At 42.5% G+C, this 26,835-nt stretch overlaps 1 protein-coding gene and 1 pseudogene across 7 annotated transcripts in view; both read right to left on the reverse strand.

Moving 5' to 3' along the window:
• Positions 1-26,496, reverse strand: part of FBXL5 (F-box and leucine rich repeat protein 5) — a 57,225-nt gene extending 30,729 nt beyond the window's left edge. Inside the window, exons 1-6 of one of the 7 annotated variants that reach the window (XM_088836520.1) lie at positions 26,345-26,496; positions 23,732-23,875; positions 21,418-21,557; positions 6,426-6,641; positions 3,068-3,163; positions 1,547-1,733 (exon numbers count right to left, since the gene is read on the reverse strand). In XM_088836520.1, coding sequence (XP_088692646.1) covers positions 1,547-1,733; positions 3,068-3,163; positions 6,426-6,641; positions 21,418-21,557; positions 23,732-23,864 — 772 coding nt within the window. In that variant the 5' untranslated portion in view covers positions 23,865-23,875; positions 26,345-26,496. Of the gene's footprint in view, positions 1-1,546; positions 1,734-3,067; positions 3,164-6,425; positions 6,642-13,416; positions 14,149-14,783; positions 14,943-21,417; positions 21,558-23,731; positions 23,959-26,344 lie in introns of those variants that run through there. The other 6 variants (XM_088836518.1, XM_088836519.1, XM_088836523.1 and 3 more) reach the window with 6 other exon arrangements.
• On the reverse strand, positions 3,193-6,372 carry LOC148777928 (cytochrome c oxidase assembly protein COX14 pseudogene; annotated as a pseudogene).
• Positions 26,497-26,835: the final 339 nt, after the last annotated feature.

Here is a 26,835-nt window from a genome sequence, read left to right on the forward strand (position 1 = left end):
ACCAAGGATCTTTTGTCAGCAACTATTACAGAAAACAGTCGCTGGATATCCAATCGCCTATAATGTATTATTTCAGTAGCAATATTCCAAAGGAAAACTGAAAATGAGACATACAATAAAGAATATAAAATAAAAAGTTTCATCATTAAAGTAGTGAGAAGAATTTGAATATCTTATACATTTGTCTTTCACAAAGCAATTGAATATCTTATACATTTGTCTTTCACAAAGCAACTTAAATAAAGAAATGTTATTATAAAATTATAAATTATATAAAATTAACCTAACCCTTTTCAAATGGCAAATATTTTAAACACAACAAAGCTGTAATTTACTTTAAAGGAATGGAAAAATTCAATGTAACAAGTGTGGTGTTTTTAAATCCTATGTTATAATTACAACTAAACCAGACACAACAGGTCTTGGCTTGGTGTGTAAGGCAGAAGCTGTACTTCAGAGTAAAACACATAAGCTTTATGGGTTTAATTACAGCCTAACCTATAAAAACAATTTTGTTTCAACACGCTCAACATGCATCTCACCTACTTTGTTAAACAAAAATAAGAGAAAAGAACCAATTTCAACAACTTTGAAGCAATTTAAGGAATGTCATTGCTATGCTCATCTAGCAAAAGCAAAGGAATCTTTACTAGCCTAAGGATACCAATAATTTTATTTAATGATGTTTTAAAACGCAAAGTTATTGAAGAAAGAATACAATGAGGAAATGGTCTGTTAAGGAAAAAAGTAGGCATATTTTATTTCCATTTGTCACTTATCTTCTCAAAATGACTGTACACAGAAAAACTACGCCTCTCATGCTCCCTCCCGTTATTTCTGCATATAAGCTATGAGCAATAAGTGATTTTGAAAACTGATTTTAAAAAAACAGGGACAGATACAAACAGCCACTGTGGTCAGTGGGGCTCAGAAAATTGGATGACACCACAAAAGTGCTCTACATACAGTAGTTTCCAATAATTCTGATTGGAAATAATAATAATACCTAGCATTACTGAAATATTATTAAAATATTATTATATATAAGAAGCAGTATTGACAGTTATTATTGCTAATCAATATTATTATTATTATATATAAACTACTTTACGAAACACTATATTGCATGTGGCCCAAATAATGAGCTGTATAAATTATCACCGGTGTTTAGTCGCTAAGTCTGGTCTGACTCTTCTGCAATTCCATGGACTGTAGGTCACCAGGCTCCTCTGTCCATGAGATTTCCAAGGCAAGAATACAGGAATGGGTTGCCATTTCCTTCTCCAAGGGATCTTCCCCACCCAGTGATCGAACTCATGTTTCCTGTATTGGCAGGTGGATTCCCTACCACTGAGCCACCAAGGAAGCCCATAAATTATCACAGACAACAATAAATTTTAAGAAACTATTGTCCTCAATTAAATTTACTATACTTGAAAAGAAATGGCTTCAATTATTTTTCAAACAAAATATTAAGTTCTTAACAACAAGAAGTAAATGGCCTTGGGATGAATAATCACTAGTTATCTAAACATATGACTCTCACCTTTATCTGACTTTTCATCCACAGAATATTTAAAAAACTTCTGCCGCTCCTCAGCTTGATTCCAGAGGCTAAGACCTCTAAGGAGTTCTGCAGTATCCTTCTGAGAGCAGTGCTGTGCAATCACTTTCTTTTTAATATCCTTAAGCTCTTCATAAGTAAAATATTCCATTAACATGGGCTGAAAAACCTAAAGGAAACACAATACTCATAAGAAAATATGCTTAATTAGTTTTGTTTTAATCTACATCTTTTAAAGTATTAATAGTTCAAGCGTAGTATTATGACCACATATTTGGAAGCGTAAAAGCTGCTGTTAACACTAAGCTAATTTACCCAAAACTTGCAAAGAATATCACCATCAAGATCCTTCTTTCTATGGCTTTTTCAGTCGATTTGAAAGTATTCGACCCAGAAGGTCTTCCTGCATACACTGCATCATACACTCTTAATCATCCTCTTCTGGTGAGACATTTAAGTCAGTTAACTGACTTCTGCCTCTACAGCAACTGACCTCTACCCAAGCAGGGCCTCTGAATCATATGAGAATGGTACCCAATAGGCTGGAACCAGAAAAATCAGAGCTCAGTGACACCTTCAACTATTCAATATCATCCAGGAGATTTCGTCTTCAAAATAGATGCTTGGTCCCAACCTCCAACTGATAGAATCAGAATCTTCAGAGGTGGAGTCAAGGGCGCTTTTTTTCCTTTGTTCCACAGATAACGTCGGTGCGTGTCACAGGTTAAGAAACACTGCTTTAGTAACTCAGTGGTTTTAGGACTGGTTGCATATTTGCATTTTACAGTGATTTGGGGAGCCTTTAAAATATATCCATGTTAATATCTACTTTCCATATGATTTAACTGATCTAGAAAGGGCTTAAAAGTAGATTTTTTTTTTTAAATAGCCATCTGATTATAAAGTGAAGCCTTATTACAGTGAGAACCACTATAATACCTGATTTACAGCTGAACAAAAATCCAGTACCTCACAGAATATTCCCTCTATTCCTTTCCTGATACTCACTCCACTTTAGAGAAAACAGAGAATGAGGAAGTGTTTTGCTCATCCATTCAGGGACATCCTAACAGGCATGCACTAGGCGTAAGCCTGCTAGTTCATAAGTTCAACATCACCATTTAATTACTAAAATCCACTACTAAAAAAAAGAACACTAAAAATGTTTAAACTTAGGATGAACACAGAAAACATTTAAAAAAGTATTTAAAAAAATCTTCTAATGGTTCAGAAAAGACATGAAGGGCATAAAAAGTTAACATTCAACATGGTACATCCACACAGTAAAACAATAAATGTGTTGTGAGTAAATAAATTCATTCTTCACTCAATGAAAAGCAATAAGCTCTCTAAGGAGACAAAATTAATGCTTTTTCTCTTGGGTTTCTCTTTGTTTTCTAAAATGTTCTAGAGACTCATCTTCCTATGTATTATTTTGAAGAATCAAAATAACACTTTTTAATTCTATAGATCAAAATCACAAGGAGGAAAAATTATACTTACCTCCTCTTCCTCTTTCATGTGAGGAAGAAAGTCTCTTGTAAAAGCCTCCAGTCTCTCTTTCAGTTGTTTCGCATAATTTAACTGCTCATACTCATTCTAGAAATAAAAAATTGTATTCTATAAAAATTTTGCCTCTTCACTTATATCTGATCCTATAAAGTCAGTTTGAAATGTTACTTGAAACTTCAGAAAAAAAATTAGACTAACAAATACCAAAGTGGGCGCTGTACTTTTCTAAGTACAAAAGATGGCCTCAAAACATCTCTTTAAAGAATCTTGAAATCCTTTACTAATGTGATCTCCTACTTCTTTTTAAAAAGTCATAAAAAGTCTAGAAATAGCAAGCACTTGCTCAAAACTTCTACTGATTTCTAATGCATGTGTTTATACCATTTTAATATGTTCATTTTCCTAATATACCTCTAAGCAGTCCCAAGAGTCTACTGGACTATATTCACTACAAAATCCCTTTAAGGTTGCCTAGTGTATCCTCCACTAAGCAATTCAGAATAGCTGTTACATGATCCTGCAGAACACCATATACACTTCCAAAGGCAAGGCTCTCGCTAAAGAGAGCACTGTAATCCTGGACAACAGCTAAACTGTTTCTCCCCATTCGAACTAAGATCATATCTCCCTATAACTTATCCATCACTACATGTCGAGAATTTACAAAGCAGTGAAACGGATAAAATGCGGGAACATTTTATTCCCTGCTGAGTCCTCTCTAGTCTCCTCCTTTCTCAACTAATTTATAGTCAACTGCTTCCTAACAGTCTATCCAACGTCCTATTCTCTCAGGATTTTACACATTTTCCCTAAGCATACTCAAATCTGCTTTTCCAAACAAAATTACTCTTCCAAGCTTGAAGCCCAACAAATGCTTCCTCCTGCTAATCAACGTCCACCTGGACTGCACAAACAGGTCACACTCAACTTGTCCATAATGGGTCTCTTCATTCCCCAAGTCCCCTCTATTTATATGCCCTAGAAAGTCAAGCTCGATTCTTTTTCTCCTTTCCTCCCTTCATATGCAAGCACTGGTGGTGTTTACTCGCTAAGTCATGAAGATCTCTTGGGACCCCAAGGACGTAGTCCGCCAGGCTCCTCTGTCCATGGGATTTCCCAGGCAAGAATACTGGAAAGGTTGCCATTTCCTCCTCCACACTATCTTCCTGACCCAGTGATCGAACCTGCTTCTCCTGTACAGGCAGGCAGATTCTTTACCACTGAGCCGCTTAGGGAAGCCACTAAGGAAGCTGTTTGCAAGCACTACCTTTATCAATCTCATGTCCTACATTGTTCTGAAGTCTGTTCCCTCCCCTCTTCTTTGCGAGTCACTGCTTTAGTTCTGATCTTCATCATTTCATTGCATAGGCAATACGTGAACATAATATGAATGCAAAGACTATAATGAAGCATTTAATAAACACCACCTTCCTTCCCAGTACCTCTCCTAGGCAATCTCCCACCTCCCTGCAAGTGGCCACCATACTCTTCTATAGACTATCACAATCATCTTTTTATAGCAACCATCCTGCTTGAGCCTTTTCTTTCCCTTCAATTCATCCTCTTCCCTGCCGCACAACACTCTTTCTAGAATACAGACTTATCAATGAAAGGTGCATGGTGGTCTGACAGAGCTGCAACTGAAGTCCATGTTTCACCAAGCCAAAAGTGGGACAGAGGAAGATCAAATTTCAAATACCTTACAATAAATAAATATAATTAATAGAGAAATGTCTCTACACAATTATCCTAAACAATATCCAAAAATATCTTTTATGTTATACCATTAAAAATTATTCTTTGTAATCAGCCCTATGGCCCTGTTCATTCTAAGTAACAATCTTACCTTTGGTGGTGGTTTAGTCACTAAGTCGTGTCCGACTCCTGCAACCCCATGGACTGTAGCCTGTCAGATTCCCCTGTCCATGGGATTTCCCAGGCAAGAATACTGGAGTGGGTTGCCATTTCCTTCTCCAGGGGATCTCTGGGACCCAGGTCTCCTGCGTGGCAGGTGGACTCTTTACCAACTGAGCTACAAGAGAAGCCCATCTTACCTTCAGTCACCAATAACTGCACCTATCAGGGCTTCCCTAGCGGCTCAGGGATAAAGAACCTGCCTGAAAGCAGGAGACACAGGTTCGATCTCTGGGTCGGAAAGAGCCCCTGGAGGAGGGTATGGCAACCCACGCCAGTACTCTTGCCTGGAGAATTCCACGGACTGAGGAGCCTGGCGGGCTACCGGCCACAGGATAGCAAAACAGCGAGTAGCCAACCACAAAGAGGTGTGACAAAGATGCTCACAAACCTGGGTCTTCCCAGGCTCCGCTGAGTCTTCTCAATCAGGTCCCAACCCTGAGGTCTGTCCTTGGCCCAGTTATTCCAGTTTCAGCAAAAATCATCCAGAATCAGTTTATCCACCCTACCCTCACCACCCTCAGCACTTGATAACCCTCTATTACCTATGCATCTTCAATATCTTGCCACCTTGGTCTGTCTTCAGCAAAAGGCAACAGGGGTCAGTCTAGCAGGAATCTCCCAGCCTTGACGCTTCCTCTTACTAATTTTCCTGAACCTTAGCCTGCTCTCTGCCTTTCCCCACTGGTCCTTGTCAGATTCGGAGTTCAGTCCAATCTCTCTCCGACTACAAAACTCCACTGCAGTAATCCCCTGAAAAAAGTCTTCCCTACTGCCTTTGACAATTGTCATTTTTTTTTTTATGGCTAAGTATTTAATGTCTATAGGTGTGCCTCACCCTCCCATTCCTGTTTTGATTCAATAGCCTCTCCAAACTGGCTGTACCAGAGAAAACATGGGCATTTTCCAGAGTTCAAAAGCCAGTAAGGCCCTGGTCCTCTTGACTCAGAAATGATTGCAGGTGCAGTCTTTCCACAGCCTGCCTCACGCGTCTCTGCTCAAGGAAAAAAAGCGCCCCAGTTCTACAGGGTTCCTGAGGTCTTCTGTTCTTCCGCAGACTGGCGCTGGGAGCTGCGCCGCTGGAAATAGTGGTAGGCTCGGACACTGCAGAGGTAGCCCCCATACACAGTGAGGAGCATCATGGAGGTGGAGAAGGTCTTGTAGCCAATGTCAGCTAGTTGCTTGGCAGTTGGCATGCTGTCCCCTGGATGCTGCCGCTCCCTCCCGTCCGACCGAGGCCTCCAGCCTGCGCGACCTCCGAGCGTAGCCGGAAGCAGCACCCAGGACCAGACGAGTAAGGACAGTGGCCCAGGAACAACACTCGACAATTGTCATTTTTTTAACACATCATTTGCTATGAAACACGAACACATTTTGCTAATGACATATCAGAAGACGGCACAAGCTGTGATAAATATCCATTTGTACAACTCACCTTAACATTCTTCAGACCCTTTTCAAAGAGGCTAAGCATCTCAGAGAGTTTATTGTCAGAATGAACATTATAAATGGTCTGGCTGCGTTGTTGAAGCAAACCAATAATGTATTCATTTTCAATTTGCTCATGCATTTTGAACTCCTTAAAAGTAGCATACAGAGACTGCAGAAGAGCACGGAAATCATTGTTGTTGGAAAAGTTGGTTTTAGAAAGCTGGAAAAAATTTAAAAAGAAGGCATAATAAGTACATGAAAATATGCATCAAAAGGAAATATTCAAATGCATTCCTATTTAGTTTTCTACAGAGCAAAATACCTCCCTTACACTTTGTTAAAGTAAAAAAGGAAATTCCTAAATTATAAGTTTTAATGTTATAATAAAAAGTGCCCCAGGTCAGGAAGATGTTGATTTCTGAAGGAAAGGAGGTATACACAAACAAATCGCACAGTTTCTTTAAATGTGAGATCAAACCAGACTTCCTCAAAACCTAAAATTCCATTACTTTATATTCCATATACTAAATTCCATATACTACTTCATAGAGTTATATGTAAACATTAAAGGAGCTGTGTTAGGATAAAGTGACACACTTTTTTCTTTGTTCAAATGCCCTGTACACTATTATACTACTTTTACAATATAAAAAATTCAAAACCTATCATAAATTGTTTTAATTTTAATATCAAGATGAGTCTGATTTGTTCAGAAAATAAAGTACTGAGCTATTAGAACATTATTAGGTAATTTTAGGAGAACAAATTTTTTTTTTAAAGAAAACCACGGTAAACACTTAGCAGTTTATATAAGGAACCATGTATTTTTCTACAGTGGAGGCCCTTCAGCAGTACAATGTGAAAACCTTGTACATCAGGGCATAAGAAAATACATGCTCTTCTTGAAGGAAAGGCTAAAAATCAATGAAAATATAAATATATACACTGTCATTTTCTCTAATTCTATTCAACAAGAGAAAATGACAATCCTGATATAATTTTATTTTTCTGCATTTAATGTCAAGTTAAATTCTCATGTTGAAAGCATACATATTATCAAGAAACTTGATTCAAGGTGAAGTTCAAAGTAATATTCAAACCTTCTGTTATCTCCACTGTCATATTCAATCCATCTTCTATGATGTCAATTCCAGTTTCAAAACCCATTTTAAAAGTGAAAATCTGATTAGGTTAAAAACAACACAGAGTAAATGAAGAAGCTACAAACACCATACTTCCTAGACTTGTTCTGCCAAGTCTGATCTAGTATCCCAGAAATGGAGAAAAGTCTATGGTGTCTTAATTGCCTGTTTCGGGCAAGAAGACCAGGCTCATGACGCAGCATCAGAAAGATGACAGACTCCTAAAGTAAGACTATTCCACTATATAATTTAACCAAGGAACTTCTGTGAAAGGCAGAGGAATGAGGCATAAGGGTCATTTACAAAAAAAACAGACGTTAGAGTCAGATTCTCTAGGGGTGGTTCCTTCCTACTTGTTTATTAAGCTCAGTAATTCTAGGCAAGCTATTTTTCGCCAATGTCTTAGTTTCTTCTCAGTGTTAAATGGGAATAATAACACTACCTGTACTTCGCATGGCTGCTGTGAGATTAAGTTGGTGCTTAATAAACATTAGCTATCATTACTTTGAAAATCATTTATTTTTATAAAAATTCATGTGGGTATTTTTTTAACCTTATTAAAATATTTAATGAGCAGCTATTATAAGCCAGTCACTATTTCTGATAGTTGGGATAGCTCAGTGAACAAAACAGACATCTCTGCCTTTATGAAGTTTACATTCTAGTGATGGGAAATAACAAACTAACCACAATAAATAAATTATTTATAACAGATGCTGGCAACTTTTTCTGTAAAGGGCCAGATGTTTTAAGTTTTGTGGGGCATACCGTCCATAGCAACTATTTAATTCAGTTGTGGTAGCACGTAAGTAGTCACATGAATCCATGGCCATCTTCCAATAAAATTTTATTGGTATTTACGGACACTAAAATTTAAATTTCATATAATTTTTGCATGTCATAAAATATTATTCTTATTTTTTCCAATGACTTAAAAATGTAAAAACCATTCTTAGCTCCTTAGCCTCATAAAAATAACTGACTGGATAGAGTTGGTTAACCCAAGGTTGTAAATTTTATCCGAAGAAATGTCACACAAAATTACAACAAAATTCACTAGTGGCTAATCTCAGCAAATACTATCATGGGTCATTATATTAAAAATGAGTCAGGAGAGATATTGATAAGAGGTATAACGAAAGCATTAATGATAACTGTAAAATTTTTTAAAAAAACAAAAAGGATAGCAGAAAACTAATACCCTCATGTGAGTTATGGAAAATAACCTCTTAAAAGACATGCAGGAAGCTTTGCATATATTCTCACTGGACTATTAGAAAATCTTTCATATTTAGTAACAAGCTCAGGTAAAGACCAGGTCATGCTACAGACTGAGAACCCAAATCAGAGGAAAGGACTCTACGCAGTACAGCCGGTCCCGCAGAGTTGCTACAGATGCTGACTGCAGCTAGGCCGCTTAGGCGTGAACCCGTCCCTGCCAGCTTTGCCACTCGCTCGGCTTCTTCCTCAGTAAAACAGGTCTAATGACATTAACCACCTAATAAGGCTCTTGTGACAATAAGGTAATATATTTAAAGAACAAGGAATATAACATACATAATCCTACTTCGGTTTTTCTTATTCCTTATTGCTATGAAAAAGTGAAAGTGAAAGTGTTAGTCACTCAGTTGTGTCCGACTCCTGTGACTCCATGGACTGCAGCCCACCAGGATCCTCTGCCCATGAGTTCTCCAGGCAAAGAATACTGTAGTGGGTTGTCATTTCTTTCTCCAGGGGATCTTCCCAACCCAGGAACTGAACCCAGGTCTCCTGCACTGCAGAGAGATTCTTTACCAGCTGAGCTATTTAGCCCAAATAAAGTCATCATTAGAAGTCCTTATTCTACCCGACAGTTTTTCTCCACTTGAAAAGAGCAACTGTCTTTAACCAGGTACCTAAAGTCAATGCAATGAAAAGAATAATCTGAGCATATACAAATTAACTTTTAAAAAATTTATGTATATGAATCATTTTTTAAAATTGCTTGCCTCTGCAAAGTTATTCAATCATAGAGATTTGATTGAAAAAAAATAAACCTAGACACTAGTAACATCTGGGATATACTGAGGCCTACAACGTGGTAGGTACTATACTAAATAATTTCATGTATTACTTAATCCTTAACAACAATCCTAGTAAACTGATGTTACATTTACCATTTATTAGGTGAAAAACCTGAAGCTCAGAGAAAATAACTTATCCCGAACCACACAACTCGCAGACACAAAACAGAGATCAAGTCTCTGGGCCTGTGAAACCTACTTACTTCCCACAAGATACCATGTTAGTCTCCATCATGAAGCTATCTGCTCAGATCCAACAGAGTGAACTGTCAGAATGCTTGCTCTAAAGGACTCCTTCTCACCAAGGGGTTGATTTTGTCCCCCAAGGAACTGATGGACAAGGTCTAGAGAATGTTTAGTTGTCTCTCCTGCATCTTAGTGGGTATGGCAGGAAAGGACTAAACATCCTACAATGCACAGGATAGCCTCCACAACAAAGCATCATCTGGCCCAAAACATGAACAGTGCTGCAGTTGAGACATACGGCTACAAAGAAGTGTTTTTTCAACCATGCTTAAACCACGACCTTTAGTATGAAATACAGTCCAGTCCAGAAACATACACATCACAGACACTGAAACCAAATTTCAGGAAACAATACTTCCCTCCCTAACCTGTGATGTACTCTTATCATTTACTTTTCTATTTCATGTTTTAATGCTATTTCTGATTCACAAAACTGATTCCATGACCCACTGATAGGTCACAGAACTCACTCTGAAAAACACTGTACGTTCCAAAGTGACCTGCAAGCATGTATGGCAAACTTAGCACAGGACCAGGATACATATAATCAACAAATAGCACTCAGTAACATAGTATCTTCTATATTTTCAAAGAATTTATAACTGACTTTCTGTCTCAGACACTCTACAATGTAAAATCATACTTACAGCCTGGCTTTAAACTGACTTGAAGTTGTGTGTCACTTAAAAAAGGACTATATATTAAGTTCAAAAACAGATATGAAAAACAGCGTAACAAAACTCAAATAATATTACCCCAAGTAAGTTTTTACTTTTTCGTTCCTCAGCCAGATAATCCTTTCATTTAATCAAGACAGATTTACACTGAATGAAGAAACCTTAGTAATTATCTGCTCAAACTGACAGAAAAACCTATGATCCACCAATGAAATGTCCTGCATAAAATCATGTAATTAGTAATAAGGAGCAGAACCAGTACGGTAACGCAAAAAACATGGGCTTCAGAAAGGAAAAAAAGAGTCGTAAAGATGAAAATTCAGCCTCCCCTAATTACTAGTTGAGTGAGTTAGTTCGGTAAGTTATTGATACTTAACCACTAAGTCTGTTTCCTCATCTTTAAATAAGGACAATACTTGTCTCACAGGTCTCTTGTGAGGATTAAAAGTAAGGAAGCACGTAATAAGAATGCGTTGAATTCCCTTTTCTTTACCCTCCTTAGTTCTCAATTCAATATTCTCTCCAATAAATCAATCTTCCCAATGTCAGTCAATAACAGTTTTTACAGGTATGCAGAGAAATAGAAAAACAAGGAAAACTAAATATATTCTTCATAAAGCTGTACTCATTCCATTTAAAAAAAATTAATAATCTATTCAAATTATTCTGAGTTTGTTTTCTCCCTAAGGCTTTGGTCATAAAATGTCCTATCTTTATAAAATGATAAAATAGATGGCATAAGATTCTTATCTGAAAAACGTGGGCACTCTATAAAGCCTCCACCAACTAAACTTTTTATAGCTGGTCAATGTATAAGTCTGGAAATCTCTGCACCATGCACATCCTTACAACCATCACCTACTTTGCTCTCAGAAAACAACTCAAAGAACCTGTAAGCCCACTTCTGACCCTTTAATGTAAAGCTGACCAAATATCACCCCCTTCGCTCCCACCACAGGTCATCTGGATTTCCACCCAGCATAAACCTTAGACCATCATCTGAAGAACAGGAACTACTACTCAATATGGCCAATACAAGCTACTACAGGGCCAACTGACAGTAAAAACTCCACGCTCACTGGCAGAATTGATGCTGTTAAGTTTTGAGGATTAGGAAAAAACTGAGGCATTAGAATAAACTGGAAAAAGGATGTGATCCAATATAAATATTGCCTAAAATCATCCCAATTTGAAAGGTGAGTGAATTAGCAAGATTTCATAATAGACTGTCACCAAAAAAAATTTTCAGGAACTATTCTGGCTTCATACAAAGAAAATTAAACTAGGAATCAGGATCCTGACTTGGCTTCCATTTGGATCCATCATTGACTACTTACGCAAACTTGGTCTAACTAATCTAAGCCTACGTATCCCCAGCTATAGAACAGAAATATCTCTGCTTTTACCTAACTAAAAAGACAGCTACCTGGATAACAAGAGTGAAAAACTTTTCCATAAAACCTTCTATAAATGTAAAAGAAAACCCATGAGCAAAGTATTAAGTAGGTATTATACAGCAATATAATACAGTCTAGTCAAGGCTCACTGGAAAAGACTGATGCTGGGAAGGATTGGGGGCGGGAGGAGATGGGGACGACAGAGAATGAGATGGCTGGATGGCATCACCGACTCGATGGACATGAGTTTGAGTGAACTCCGGGAGTTGGTGATGGACAGGGAGGCCTGGCGTGCTGTGATTCATGGGGTCGCAGAGAGTCGGACACGACTGAGCGACTGAACTGAACTGATACAGCAATATTTAACATAGCTCACAACTTTGAATAAATTATTCTAAATAAACTAGCCTAAGCACATAAATAATGGTTGTTACTAATAAACAAACGAGTGCTTCTAAAAGACACCATACTTGAAAAGTCAATATTCAAACTAAAACTGACTTCTTTATAATTACTGAGCATTCAGAGACAACATAAAGAATACCATGAATTAACATATCCTGTATCCTTTTAAGTACAAAAACTAGTTCTCATTTTGTGAGGTTTTACTATATGCTGTTTGGGTTGGATACCCCTGGTCTATCCAAACAAAACATGGTAAAGGCAAGAGCTGAGGTGATAAGTGAATAAAAACATATTCAGCCATCATAAAATACTTTTTTCTCTTCTAGCCCCCAAGGGCATATTAGGAGAAATTTCAATTAACTATTAGCATCAAAAAGAAATCCAGATGTAGAATTCCTATGCATTTTTCCCCCTAAATCACCTTGGGCTCTGATCCATAGTTCATAAAAACTGGAATTTTTAATCTTTCTGATGAATATATATAACAATCTAATGAATTCAAAATTAGTGATAATTTTAATTTCTGCTATATCAAATTGAAAATGCTTTCAAGAAGGCACACTGAACTACCAAGAACCTTATCTGACTAAAATATTGCTTTTAAAAAGGGCACTGTATTTTCAAAATTTGTTCTAACGTTCTCAATCACCAGATAATAACACACATTAGTGACTGACTGCTTCAAATTTTTTAAACAGGGCTGGTTAGTCTAGCTTGTAACTAAATAAAGTTGTGATCCTTAACCATTTGGGGAGGGTCACTATCATTTGGAAATCTGATGAAAGCTGTTGAGCCCTTAGAAAAATGCACCAAAATTTTCAAAACGATTCCAGGTCGTCTTGGACTACCTCTCCCCAATCTATAATAGAAGACTTCAAATTCTACTACTTCCTCATTAACTTTACCTTTTCAATCTTGAGAAAGTTAAAAAACCTCCCCAATTTTTTTCTTTCCTGCAATTGAAGGATACTGTCAGAATAACTAAGTTCAAAGGTCAGAGCAGTTAAAAACACTACAGTAGGCTAACTCAAAAATCCAAAGTTATAGACTTAACTGACCACTTACCCACTTACTATGTTTCTCCTGGATAAGTGGCTCTTACTCTTGGCTGCACGCTGGACTCACGGAGAACTTTAAATAATACCTGATGCCGGGTCCCACCCTCAGAGATGCTGATTGTAGCGGTTAGGGCATGGGGACTTTTAACAGCTTTCGGGGTGATTCTAATGAGCAAAGAAGGTTGAGAACCACTATCCTAGACTACCCTGGTATTTAAACCGATATCTGAAGCGTGTATTTTTAATTTTAAAAATGGAGGGAGGAAAAAGATGGTTGCGGATGCTTTTTTAAGTGTGGTCTGGCACTGAACACTGAGGGCATCCTCCAACCAACTCACTGGGCTGTAAGAACACCTCTTTTCTCTCAACAGTGCTGTCATTTCTGAAAGTTCATCAAAGTTGACTTCTGTGCTGAAGCATTAGAGGTGTTTAAATGCTTTTTTGTTTAATTCACTGCTACACAAAGCAGGATTGCCAGAAAACCCGTAGGTGGACTCTCCCCAACATAAATGTTTAACAAAAATGCGGACTCCTAACACTGTTTTAAAATCATAGGCAAAAAGCCCTGGGATAGCTCCACAAATGTGCTTTTTCAGCTTTAGGCTATACCTATTCAGAGTACAAAACGGCTCTCGCAGTTCCACCAACTTGTTCCCAGGCCCTTTTATTCGAGCCCACGTAAAGAATTCCAGCAGAGAATAGCTGTCTCATAACAAAACCGACCTCCAGTAAACGCTCCGGACAATGAAAGTTGCAAGGGGGAAAAGAAAAGAAAAAAAAAAATGACCGCAAATAAAAGAGTGAATGTTCTCTGCTTCGTAAGCCAAGAAACCTTTCTCCCAAATCAAGCCCCTGCAAAGCTGAGGGCGCTTAAAAATAATAATAATAATGGGCAGACGGAGTTGGGAAGAAGATGCCTGCGGGGCCAGGATGCGGGTCAGGGGCTCAGAAGAAGGATGGATGGGTGATAGCTAAGGAGGCACGGGGAGACCCCCCAAGGCCGGCCTGCGCCGGGCGGAGGCGGCCCGCAGGTGGCCGGCCCGGGTCCGCAGGGGTCGGCAGGCGGCGAAGGGGCCCCGCTGCCCCGGGGAACCCGGCGGGAGGCCCGGCGCGGCCGCGGGGAGCGCGCCCCCGAGGGCGGCGGGCGGCCAGGCCCTGGGCCGGGAGGGGGCCGCGCCGCGAGCTCCCGGGGGCACGTCAGCGGCAGCCGGCCCGGCGGGGCGCGGGCTCCCGGGGAGAGCGCCGCGCTGACAGCTGCGCGGGCGGCGGCTGGCGCGGCGCGCGGCCCCTGGACGCGGAGGGCGCCGCGCAGGCCCGGCCCGGCGGGAGACCCGGCCCGCGCCGCCCGGAGCCCGCGGCCCCGCGCAGCGGTACCTTGTCGCAGTAGAGCCCCACCAGCTGCTTCATCCGCCAGTGCGGGGCGGTGAAGACGTCCACTTCCTCGGGGAAGGGCGCCATCGCCGCCGCCTCAGCCGCCGCGGCCGCCGCCTCTCCATAGACACCCTCGCCGGGGGGCAGAGGCGGCGCGCCCCCCTGCGCATGCGCCCGCCCCGCCGGCGCGCGCGCCCCGGCGGCCCGGCCGGCGGAGGCACGGGGGCGCGCGCGGGCCGCCGCCGCCATGCGGGCCCTGCCGCGCCACGTGACCCGGCGCGCGGTGCGGGCTCGCGCGTCCGCCTCCCCTCGCCGCTCTCGCTCCTCGGCTGCCCGAGAGAGAAACGGAGTGTCTTCCCCTGTCTGTTTCTCTGACAGAAAAGGCTCGCTCTGAGGGGAGAGGGTGTCGTCTCAGGGGCGTTGTCGGTGCTACTCTCGGCCGCTGCGCCCACCAGGCCTTGAGGCCGAGAGCCGAGGACAAAGGGCCGCGGGCGGTCGGCCCGGCCACCCAGTTCGCCTGAGCGCCTGCGCTGGGCGCGCCCCGGCCCCCACGAGCCGCCCTTCGCTTCCCGGCCTTTCCCGGCCCCGGGCCGGAGCGCTTCCGCCCTGCCCGCCGGTCAGGGGCCCCCAGCGATGAGGGAAACCGGGCGCTCCTGAACTCGCGCCTCTCAGGGCACGCCGAGAGCAGGCCGAGGCCGGACAATGGCGGCCCCTGGGCCTGAGGGCGGGCGGGGAAGCCCGGGGCTGGGGGCTGGGCTGGGACCACGCTTCGCCTCAGGGACAGACGTCCGACCGCGGAAGGCCGAGAGGAATCGTGACGGAAGACTCCTGGGAGGGAAAATGTCTCCTGGGAGCCAAGGGCGGGAAGGCCCTTGAAGCTCAGATACAGCCTGTCAGGGTTGTCAGTAAGGGCCCTGGGTGCTGGGGAGTCTCGAGGGCAAATAACCCCAGAAAGTCGGCTGCGGGGAAAGAACCGCAGGACACATCCCTCCGTTTTAAGCTGAGACTCAGAGAATACATCAGCCACGTCACTGTCAAGGAAAAGGTCAGTCCCTTCCGGACAGGTCGACTCACCCTGGCCTCAGCCCTTCAGGAGACCTCGGAAGACCCCGTTACGGGCTTTGCTTGTCCAGATCAGACCTGGACTGTGTGAAATGAAAATATTGCCTGCCATGTCAATAAATAAGAAATGTTTTACGGCCATCAGCGATTTCTGGCATCCCAATGTGAATGAGGGTGCCCAAAATGGAACACGTCTGTGATCCAACAGATGCTGCCACCCACCCCCTGGGGAGTGGGGGCGGTTGCCCGAGGGGCAGAGGATGGCGGATGCAAGAAGCAGCTATCTGCCACTCCTTAAGGTAATCGAGGAAACAGGATTGGCTCCAGATAGCTGAGAAATGAATTCAGTGAGCCCGGAGGCTGCCATCTTCCCATACATAGCACACTATGTATTTCATTTTTCTTACCTCACAATAATCTTTGATGTTTAGACTGCCTGGCTCCCTTTGTTGCAAACTTGTATATAGCATGACTCCCCTCTCCCGACTCCTTGGAGCGGTTTTCTCTGAGATACTGACGTGCTGTCTCCCCGGCCTGGATCCTAACCGGTCCCAATCAAAATAACTCTCTACTTTCAGGTTTTGACTGTATTTTTAGTCGACAGCTGGTTGGTTGGAGGGTTCATAAACACACAGAGAAATGGGAGAGAAACCAGGAAAGGTTGAAAACCTGGAGTTATGGCGGGGGGGGTGTGTTCAGTCACCTCCAACTCTTTGTCACTCCCATGGACTGTAGCCCATCACGCTTCTTTGTCCATGGGATTTCCCAGGCGAGATTATTGGAGTGGGTTGGCATTTCCTCCTCCAAGTGATCTTTCTGATCCAGGGATCGAACCCATGTCTCCTGCATCTCCTGAACTGGCAGGTGGATTCTTTACCATTGAGCCCCCTGGGAAGCCCTGTTACATAATTTGCTTAATGACTATAAACTCCAGGCGAGCAAGAACTAGGTGTGTTCTGTTCAACCCTTACATCCATACTATCAGAATTCCAAGACAACATAGGGGTTTGATGAATATTCAATAAATGATGGGAGTAGAAGAGTATAAGAACTTTGCATAAGAATGCTTTCATTTATTTCTAATCTTACTATGTGCCACTTATTGAAAGGCAGTATGAGCAGTTTTTAAGACCGCAGATTGGCGCTGGAGTTGGATTCCTGGTTTGAGGGATACTACATGTGTGACCTTGAGTAAGCTTACCTAACTCCTCTGTGCCTCAGGTTCCTCATATGAACTCAATGCTGTGCCCCCCTCAAATTCAAATGTTGAGACCCTGCTCCTCAGGTGATGTTATGAGGTGGGCAATTGGGAGGTAATAGGAATAGATGAAGTCATGAACGTAAAACCCTAATAATGAGTAAACTCCGGGAGTTGGTGATGGACAGGGAGGCCTGGCGTGCTGTGATTCATGGGGTCGCGGAGAGTCGGACACGACTGAGCGACTGAACTGAACTGAACTGAACTGAAGGAGCTCACTACCCTTCTCTGCTCATTTGCATGTGAAGACATGAGAAATCAACAGTCAGGCCCTCGCCATGCTGACACCTGATCTTGGACTTCCAACCTCCAGAACTAGGAAAAATAAATTTCAACTGCTTATAAGCCACCCTGCCTATGCATGGGCTTCCCTAGTAAGCTCAGCTGGTAAAAGAATCCACCTGCAGTGCAGGAGACCTGGGATCAATTCCTGGGTTGGGAACATCCCTTGGAGAAAGGATAGGCTACCCCCTCCAGTATTCTTGCCTGGAGAATTCCATGGACAGAGGAGTCAGGCAGGCTACACTCTGCAGGGTCTCAAAAAGTCAGACACGACTGAGCAACTTTCGCTGTCTGTGGTATTTTAACAGTCTGAGCAACTGACAGAAATACCTACCTCATAGGATTGTTATGAGAATTAAGAGAGTTCATCTAGTTGAACTGCTTATAATAGTACCTAGCACATAATAGGGTTTCCTCAGTGGCTCAATGGTAAAGAAACCACCTACAATGCAGAAGCCACAGGAGACGTGCATTTCATCCTTGAATCGGGAAGATCCCCTGGAGGAGGGCATGGCAACCCACTCCAATATTCTTGCTGGGAAATTCCCATGAACAGAGGAGCCTGGCAGGCTATAGTCCATAGGGTCACAAAGAGTCAGACACAACTGAAGTGACTGAACTGTGTGAGGTATATTGCAAGGAACTTAAGTCTCGGTGATAAATTGCCTAGCATCCCACAAATTAGTAAGTGAGGAATCTGGCCATATGAATCTAGGCCCAGTGATACCACGCCAGGCATCCTGTTAGTTGGGTGGGATACAGAGATGATGACTGGTACATAGCCTGTCTTAGAAATGGGAACAATTCTTGTATAATAGAATATAGAGAAGGTCCTTGATAGCTATTTCATTTTCTCTCATCCTCTCCCCCGTCTTCATTCTTTTGAAACTCTACTATTTCACTACGGCTTTGCGTCTATGTTTTCTGATATCCCCCAGAAGACATTTCCTTATTTTCCTTCTGTTTCTTTATTCTGATCTGTCACTCAAGTTGTCTCGAAATGTGGACCCAGACCTCAGGTCAACCGGTTACACAGAGCAATGAGCTCCATGAGACTAGGCACGTGGTTTTATCCTCAGCACTTAGGACAATGCCTGTCATACATACACTGAGTACTCAATCTTTGTTGAATAAAGAAAGAAGGAATGAGGGAAGTTCATAGCATTCTGTAATTGCCCCATTTCATGTGTTAGTTGCTCAGCTGTGTCCAACTCTGCAACCCCACGGACTATAGTCTGCCAAGCTCCTCTGTCCATGGGATGCTCCAGGAAAGAATACTGGAGTGGATTGCCATTTCCTTCTCAAGAGGCTCTTCCCAACCCAGGGATTGAACCCCGGTCTCCTGCATCGCAAGCAGATTCTCACCATATTTTGTTTCACAATACCAGTTTGTGTCTGTCGTTGACCAATATACCCCTAGAACCAGGCACATTGAATAGGTGTTTAACAAACAAACAAAAAAGGCATTCCAACAGTTTCACTGTAACCTAGACCTTGAAGCAGTGTAGTTAGCTGAACAGTAATAACAGCCAGGTTGGACTGGTCATTTCAGGGAATTTAAGATGATAAAATGAAAGAAAGTAATAAAAAAAAAAAAAGTAATAAGTCCCATGGGTCATTCTTCCCTTCAGAAGAAGCTATTAACTTTTGCACCATGCACTGAGTAAGGTAATAATTAATCACCAGATATATCCAGAATACATGATTGATTTACATTAAACTTCAGCCCTTAAGAGAAGACACTGATCAGCCTAGTATCATTTTTATGGGTTCCTGCAACTACAGCAGATCAGGAACTGCTATTAAGGTCAAGGTTATTGGCTTAATCATGCCTTTATGATTTCTTCTGACATATGAAAGTGAAGGAATTCTAACAACCATCTCCTCATAACATCACGTGAGGAGTAGGGTTTCAACATCTGAGTTTGATGAGGGCACAAGCACATGGCTGTATTAACTCCATCTTACACAGGAGGAAACAGAGGCACAGAGAAGTCGCAGGTAGCAAGGGACTAGACAAGGCATAAACAGAGCAGCAAACATGCACGGTGCATAGTGCCTGGTGGACTGGTAACGCCCTTCCTTTCCTCAATCTCTCTGCAAACAGCAAGCTGTGGGGGGAAAATGCCACATCATTCCCTGCTGACCTAGATGTCTGATGACATGAGGCCTCTTTACTGGTATTGTTGCAGTAAAAAGGAAAAAAGAGGAATGAGTTGGGGTTTTTTTTTTTTTCTCTCTCTCTCTTTCCTAAGAACAAAGATAGTGAGCAGGCCTGATCACTCCTAGTTTTTATTTTGTTACTTTGACCATCTGATTCGAAGAGCCGACTCACTGGAAAAGACCCTGATGCTCGGAAAAGATTGAAGGCCAAAGGAGAAGAGGGAGGTAGATTATGAGTTGGTTAGATGGCAGTTGGTGATGGACAGGGAGCTAGGCGTGCTGTACAGAATCGGACATGACTTAGTGACTGAACAATAATCTGTAATCTGTAACTAAATCTGCTTTTCTGCCCCCTAAGTCTGCAGGAGTTACACATCACACCTGTTACCATTTGATTCTATGCTAATTACATCCTGTTTCTGGGGCTCCCCTTTACAAACCAGCCTCCTAGTTTTCCTCTTTTTGCGTTATAGAAAGAAAGCCACAGGGCTGCCAGACTGCCAGACTCAGTTACTGGGTTACCTGATACCAGCCTGTGACTGTTATTGAAACAATGCAAGAGGAAGAAGAATACAAGATCCTGACACCTTTGCTCCTCCCCACTCATCTTATATAAGCTTCTAGACTCCTCATGGAAGGGCCGGGGGCACAGTTCTTCAGGCATGAGCCCACAGGGTCTCCCCCCACACCACGCCCCCACCACTCCACCAGCTGAAGATTAGAAATAGAGAGCCACCTTTCTATTTCCTCCAAACTCTGTCTCCATCTTTTTTAAAATTCATATTTGGTGAGTAGAGAAAGCCAAGTTTGGCAGCAACACTATTTTCCAGCCCTGGTTTTGAGGGCCCTGGAGAGGGTTACGAGTCAGGGAAAGTCCATTCTAAGGCATTTATGTTTAACTGTGTTTAACCGAGTTTATGACACAGCACTTTTCCCGGCAAGCAGCACATTAGTTGTAAAAGTAAGCAATGAAAGGCCTTTGCTAACCCCAGTGGAGAAGGAAATGGCAACCCACTCCAGTATTCTTGCCTAGAGAATCCTGTGGACGGAGGAGACTGGTGGGCTGCCGTCTATGGGGTCACACAGAGTCAGACACGACTGAAGCGACTTAGCAGCAGCAGCAACCCCCAACAGTTGGAATCGCAAACCTAACTCAGTACCAGAGCTGATCCTTACTGTCAGTCAAAATAAGCAACTAAGCACACACACACACACACACACACACACACACACACACACACACATATACGGCAGGCTAGGTTGATTGATTTAGCAGTAAAGCTCTTAGCAGGGATGATAGCATTTTTAAAAGAAAAGATAGCCACTGAGTTGAAATGTGAGGCCCAATGCTATGCTTTGTTTTTCACTTTTTTCTTTCATTTTCCTTTCAAATGCTGTATTTGCACATGAAGCTCAGAATATGAAATATACATAGGCCTGCATTTTGCCGCAAGCTTTTACTTTCTCTCTTTTAAATAGCAATTGCTATTATTATTTTCCCATTCAGTTCAGTTCAGTTCAGTTCAGTCGCTCAGTCGTGTCCGACTCTCCGCGACCCCATGAATCACAGCACGCCAGGCCTCCCTGTCCATCACCAACTCCCGGAGTACACTCAAACTCATGTCCACAGAGTCGGTGATGCCATCCAGCCATCTCATTCTCCGTCGTCCCCTTCTCCTCCCGCCCCCAACCTTTCCCAGCATCAGAGTCTTTTCCAGTGAGTCAACTCGTCGCATGAGGTGGCCAAAGTATTGCAGTTTCAGCTTTAGCATTAATTTTTACTAAATAGAGATGAGTGATTGTGTGTATTCTTTTGCTGGGGTGGTCAAAAGTAAATATGACAGACTTAACAGCAGAAACTTTGTTTCTCACCGTTCTGGAAGTCCAGCATCGAGGCGTCAGCAGGTTCGATGTCTTCCGAGGCCTCTCTCCTTGGCTTGCAAATGGCCACTTTCTCCCAGTGTCCTCGCATGGCTTTTGCTCTATGCCTAGGCAAGTCTGGCGTCTATGCCCTAATCAAGGACACCAGTAAGATTGCGCTAGGGTCCACCCTAACCACCTCATTTTAACTTAATCACCTCTTTAAAGGCCCTATCTCAGAATACAGTCACCGAGATACTGAGGGTTAGGACTTCAATATATGAATTTGAAGGGAGCACAATTCAGCCTTTAACTCTACAGAAAGTAAAGCTTGTCATAAAAGGTATAATAGACGCTTTTGCACAATGAGAAAAATAATGGGAAACAACTGGATGTCTCTCAGTGGAATCCTGGATAGGTGATAAATTATAGTACATTCATTCAATAGACAAATAAATACGCACCTGCTAAACACTATAAGATGGATCTATAATTGCTGCTACGGGATGAAAGCAAGGTGTTCCAAGTTAAGAGGAAAAAAACAATGGAGAGAACATTTTGTTAAATATGTTCTCCTTTGTTGTTTTTTTTTAAAAAATATAGTATGTGTTTCTAGACTAAGACAGCAAAAATTTGTAAGCAGGGCTCCTAGGATGAGAAACAGTTAAATGTTTTTCAAATATATCCATACCGTTTGGTACAGTTTTAATATTTTGCTATGTTCACCTGTTTTCCTTATAGTTATGAAAATCTGTCAATAATTATGCATTTTAAGAGGGTTTTAAATCATTAAATATACTAGCATGTTGGATTGTTTAAATCAGTAGCAACAGTTCTAGTTTCAGGAAGAGCCATTTTATGTTGTTGCTTAGTTGCTAAGTTGTGTCTAGCTCTTTGCACCCCCATGGACTGTGTCCTGCCAGACTACGCTGTCCTCTATCTCCCAGAGTTTGCTCAGATTCTTGTCCACTGAGTCGGTGATGCTATCTAACCGTCTCATCCTCTACCTCCCTCTTCTCCTTCCCTCAATCTTTCCTAGCATCAAGGTCTTTTCCAATGAATCAGTTCTTCATGTCAGGTCACCAAAGTATTAGAGCTTCAACCTCAGCATCAGTCCTTCTAGTGAATATTCAGGGTTGATTTCCTTTAGGGTTGACTGGTTTGATCTCTTTACTGTCCAAGGGACTCTCAAGAGCCTTCTTCAGCAGCACTGTTTGAAGGCATTATAATTCTTTGGCAGTCAGCCTTCTTTATGGTCCAACTCTCACGTTCGTACATGACTATTGGAAAAATCATAGGTCTGACTATATGGACCTTTGTCAACAAAGTGATGTCTCTGTTTTTTAACACGTGGTCCAGGTTTGTCATAGCTTTCCTTATAAGGAGCAAGCATCTTTTAATTTCATGGCTGCAGTCTCCATCAGCAGTGATTTTGGAGCCCAAGAAAATAAAACCCATCAGTACTTCCACTTTTCAACCTTCTATTTATGATTACCCCAAAACTATATTCTGATATGCCCTGCCCCTGACTACTCTGATTACACTGCCCTTGGGTCCACATCTATTTTTCTAGTAGGAACGGAAGCTTCCTTGAGGGAAGGGACAGTGTTTTTAATGACCTTGTAGAAGTAGGTACGATAAAAGGTTAACTGAAAACAATATGATCAAAATTGCACATGATCCACACCAAGCTTATAAAAATGCATAAAAAGGACTGCAAATAAATGGCACAGAGTCTTATTAAGTCTCCTCTGAGAGACACAGTTACAGATGATTCTCTCCCTCCTTTATATGTTTCTGTTCTTTCCAGTGTTTTGAATGAGCATGTTTACTTTTGATGTCAGAATACAGAAATGACTATATGACAAACAACCTTACAGCAACTATATTTTTAAATACCTTAGAAAGGGGATTGGAAAAGGAAATGGCAACCCACTCCAGTATTCTTGCCTAAAAAATCCCATGGACAGAGAAACCCAGTAGGCTACAGTCCCTGGGGTCGCAAAGAGTCGGACACAACTGAACAACTTCACTACACTTCGAAAGGGGATAAGAGGAAATGCTGTGTATCAAAATATTGGCACTGGCTTTTGGTGGTGGGACTATGACTGATCAGAGGCGAGGAGAGCTATTTTTGTTCCTCAAAATTTTAGCAACGAATTTGTTTTCAATTTTTGTATTTGAAAAACAAAATTAAGGGTTTTAGGTTTTTTTTTAAGGTTTCAGTTTAATTAATATCGATCATCTTTAGATCCACCGTTGCAGAGCTATGTTCAGTTTCTCAGAAGCCCGCGCTACCACCCAGACACATAGATGCTTCCTGTACCTGTGCCAGAGACCTGTGCGTTCATCTCCCACCGCACAGTCCCATCTTCTGGCGTGGGTCTCTCCCAGTCTGTCACTAGGAAGCCATTCCAGTGAGTTCTAGCTGAGTTCTCTTCCTTAGACCAGCACGTCATTGTGGCACTTCCTAGAGGACATAGACACAGGACCCTCTTCACCAAGGTTAGGCTGCCCTGGACTTCCCTGGTGGTCCACGGGTTAAGAATCTACCTGCCAGTACAGGGGACAAGGCTGTGATCCCTGGTAGGGGAAGATCCCACATATCATGGCGCCACTAAGCCCTGGAGCCCCAGCCACTGAAGCCCGAGTGCCCTAGAGCCCACGCTCTGCCAGAAGAGAAGCCACCACAATGAGAAGCCCCTGCTCCGCAACTGGAGGGTAGCCCCCACTCGCCGCAACTAGAGAAAGCCCCTGCTCCCCAACCAAGACCCAGCACAGCCACAAATAAATTAAAAAATAAATAATAAAGTGCAGCTAGCTGCTAAGAGTTGGGGCTTATCTACCACACTGGGCATTTTCCTGTCTGGTGGCCCTCTGTCCTCACAGTGAGTCTGTGTCCATCTCTAGAACTTCAACTTTGCATTTCTGGAACACATTCTTGACTCAAAGAAGGCAACAGATCACAATGCTGGTGCTGCTTTCTCTAGCCTTTTTTTCAAGGTGTGGCGCTCTCTCCCCTAGAGGAGGTTTACGGATGCCTTGCACGTGAGAAAAAGAAATGCTGGGACATATACAAAGGCACAGGAGAACAGAAGAGCAGAGGAGAAGAAGAAGCATAAAAGATAGAACAGACATTAAAAGATGAGGAAACGCGGAGTGGGGGAAGGATTAAAGAAAGATAAAAGGTATAGGTGGAAGTAAAGAGAAGAAAACAATAATCAAGATATACTGACAGGAATTTGCCGTATGGCTCAGGAAACTCAAATGGGGTCTCTGTATCAATCTAGAGGGGTGGGGTGGGAAGGAAGAAGGGAGGGAGGTTCAAAAGGGAGACGATATATGTATACCTATGGCTGATTCGTGTTGAGGTTTGACAGAAAACAACAAAATTCTGTAAAGCAATTATTTTTCAGTTAAAAAAAAAAAAGATGCACTGTGGTCAGGACTTCCCTGGTGGTCCACTGGCTAAGACTCTGTGCTCCCAGTGCAGGGCACACAGGTTCGATCCCTAGTCAGGGAACTAGATCCCACATGCCACCACTCTGAGTTCCTGCACTGCAACTAAATCCTGAGCGCCGAAACTAAGAACTGGTAGAGACAAATAAATAAATAAAATTTTAAAAATGCACTGAGGTCTTAACATGTACCAGGTACTTAAGTGCTTCACTTGAGAATTGTCATGTGTAAGCCTCACAACTACTACATGTGGAAGGTTCTACCATTTTTCCCACTTGATGGGAAAAGGAAAATACTGTTTAGAGTTATTATTTGTCCAAGGTCATAGAGGTGGTGAGTGGGAAATCAGGAATTTAATCTCTTTCGCACCCTAGAACCTGTACTTAACCTTGCACTGAAAAGCAGTTTCTGTCATCGGTTTACATCAACACACTAAGCGCCTAACCTGTGCTATTAACCTCTGAACAGGAGCCAAAGGTGACAAGGAAGAACGTAGGCCGCACCACAACTACAAAAGTGTCTAAATATAGAGTAGTTATGTTCCTTAGATTATCTTTGGAAAAGACATAGTTTAGATAATGCGAAGACTATAGTTTGCTGCAGTAGTGACACTGCGCAGGGCCCCCTGGGGCTTTTAGGCACAAGGCCTTTCATGTCCTCTATTTCTTTGTTGATAGGAAATAGCCTTCATTTAGCCACCCTGACCTTCCCTGAGTTCCAAAGAGCAGATTCAAACAGTTGTTATTGGGGAAGGGAGAGGATGTGAGACCAGGAGAAACTAACACTCAGGAGCAGCCTTGGGGCAAGGTCCTATTTCCCCACCAAGCGACCCCATGGCCTATAGATTGACCGGCTCCTCTGTCCATGGGATTTCCCAGGCAAGATTATTGGAGTGGGTTGTCATTTCCTTCTCCAGGGAATCTTCCCAACCCAGGGATCGGACATATGTCTCCTGCACTGGCAGGAGGGTTCTTTACCACTGAGCCACTAGGGAAGCCTCATGCACAACAATGCCTTTGAGCTGTTTAGCAAATTCTGTAACCCCTTCCGTGGGAGTTTACAGCTGACGATGGGCTGCTGCCGTAAGCATGTGGACTCCAGCTAGACTGAAGGTTGATGATGTTGACGCCTACTAACCTCACTGCCAGCTCACGAGAAAGACGTGCACAGGCTGGTCACACCCACTTTGAACATCACTATAAAACTGTTCCCTGTGTTCCCCAAGTTGGGACACACAGTTTGGAGGGCGTGAGCCTACTGTGTCCCCCTTTACCTGGCAAAGCAATAAAGCTACTTTTCTACTTCACCCAACACTCTGTCTCCAAGATTCAATTCAGCACAAGTGCACAGAGAAGCCAAGCTTTCGGCATCAGTAGAAATATGGAGGTAAGACGTGCATAGTGGTCCATGATGTTTCTGTGCAAGATTTCCAGAGAAATAAGAGCCTTCCATTTCCTAGACATACCTGTGTGTCACTTACCTATTCTTAATATTGCCAAGTCAACACCAGCTCCAATCAAAGACTCTATTATGAGCTGACTTGCAGTGCAGTGTGTATGGCCCGAGGGAAAGGTGGTGACTAGTATCAGGGACAACTTGCTTCAGCTGTTTTCAACATGTAGTGAGGGAAAGTATAACCAGTTTCTGGAATGGAAAGGAATGATAAGCTTCCTGTAAATTGTCAGGCTTGCATTCATTGTAATGATGACATCTGGCAGGTGATTGCTTAATCTCTGCCTACGCAGGCAGAGGTGAATGTTTAGAGAAGTATCAGTTCAGTTTCCTTCCTCATAAATGCAGAATACAGTACAGAAAATATTCCCAGGTGTATAAGACGACTCTCAGAAATTTTTTAAATGCTAAGAGGTATATGAAAGTCCTGAAAGTGTTAGCCACTCAGTCATGTCTGACTCTTTGTGATCCCATAGCTTACCAGGCTCCTCCGTCCATGCAAGAAAACTGGAATGGGTA

This window comes from Moschus berezovskii, chromosome 5, assembly GCF_049115385.1.
Source record: "Moschus berezovskii isolate FMDL1 chromosome 5, NW_MosBer_1.0, whole genome shotgun sequence".
Lineage (NCBI taxonomy): Eukaryota > Metazoa > Chordata > Mammalia > Artiodactyla > Moschidae > Moschus > Moschus berezovskii.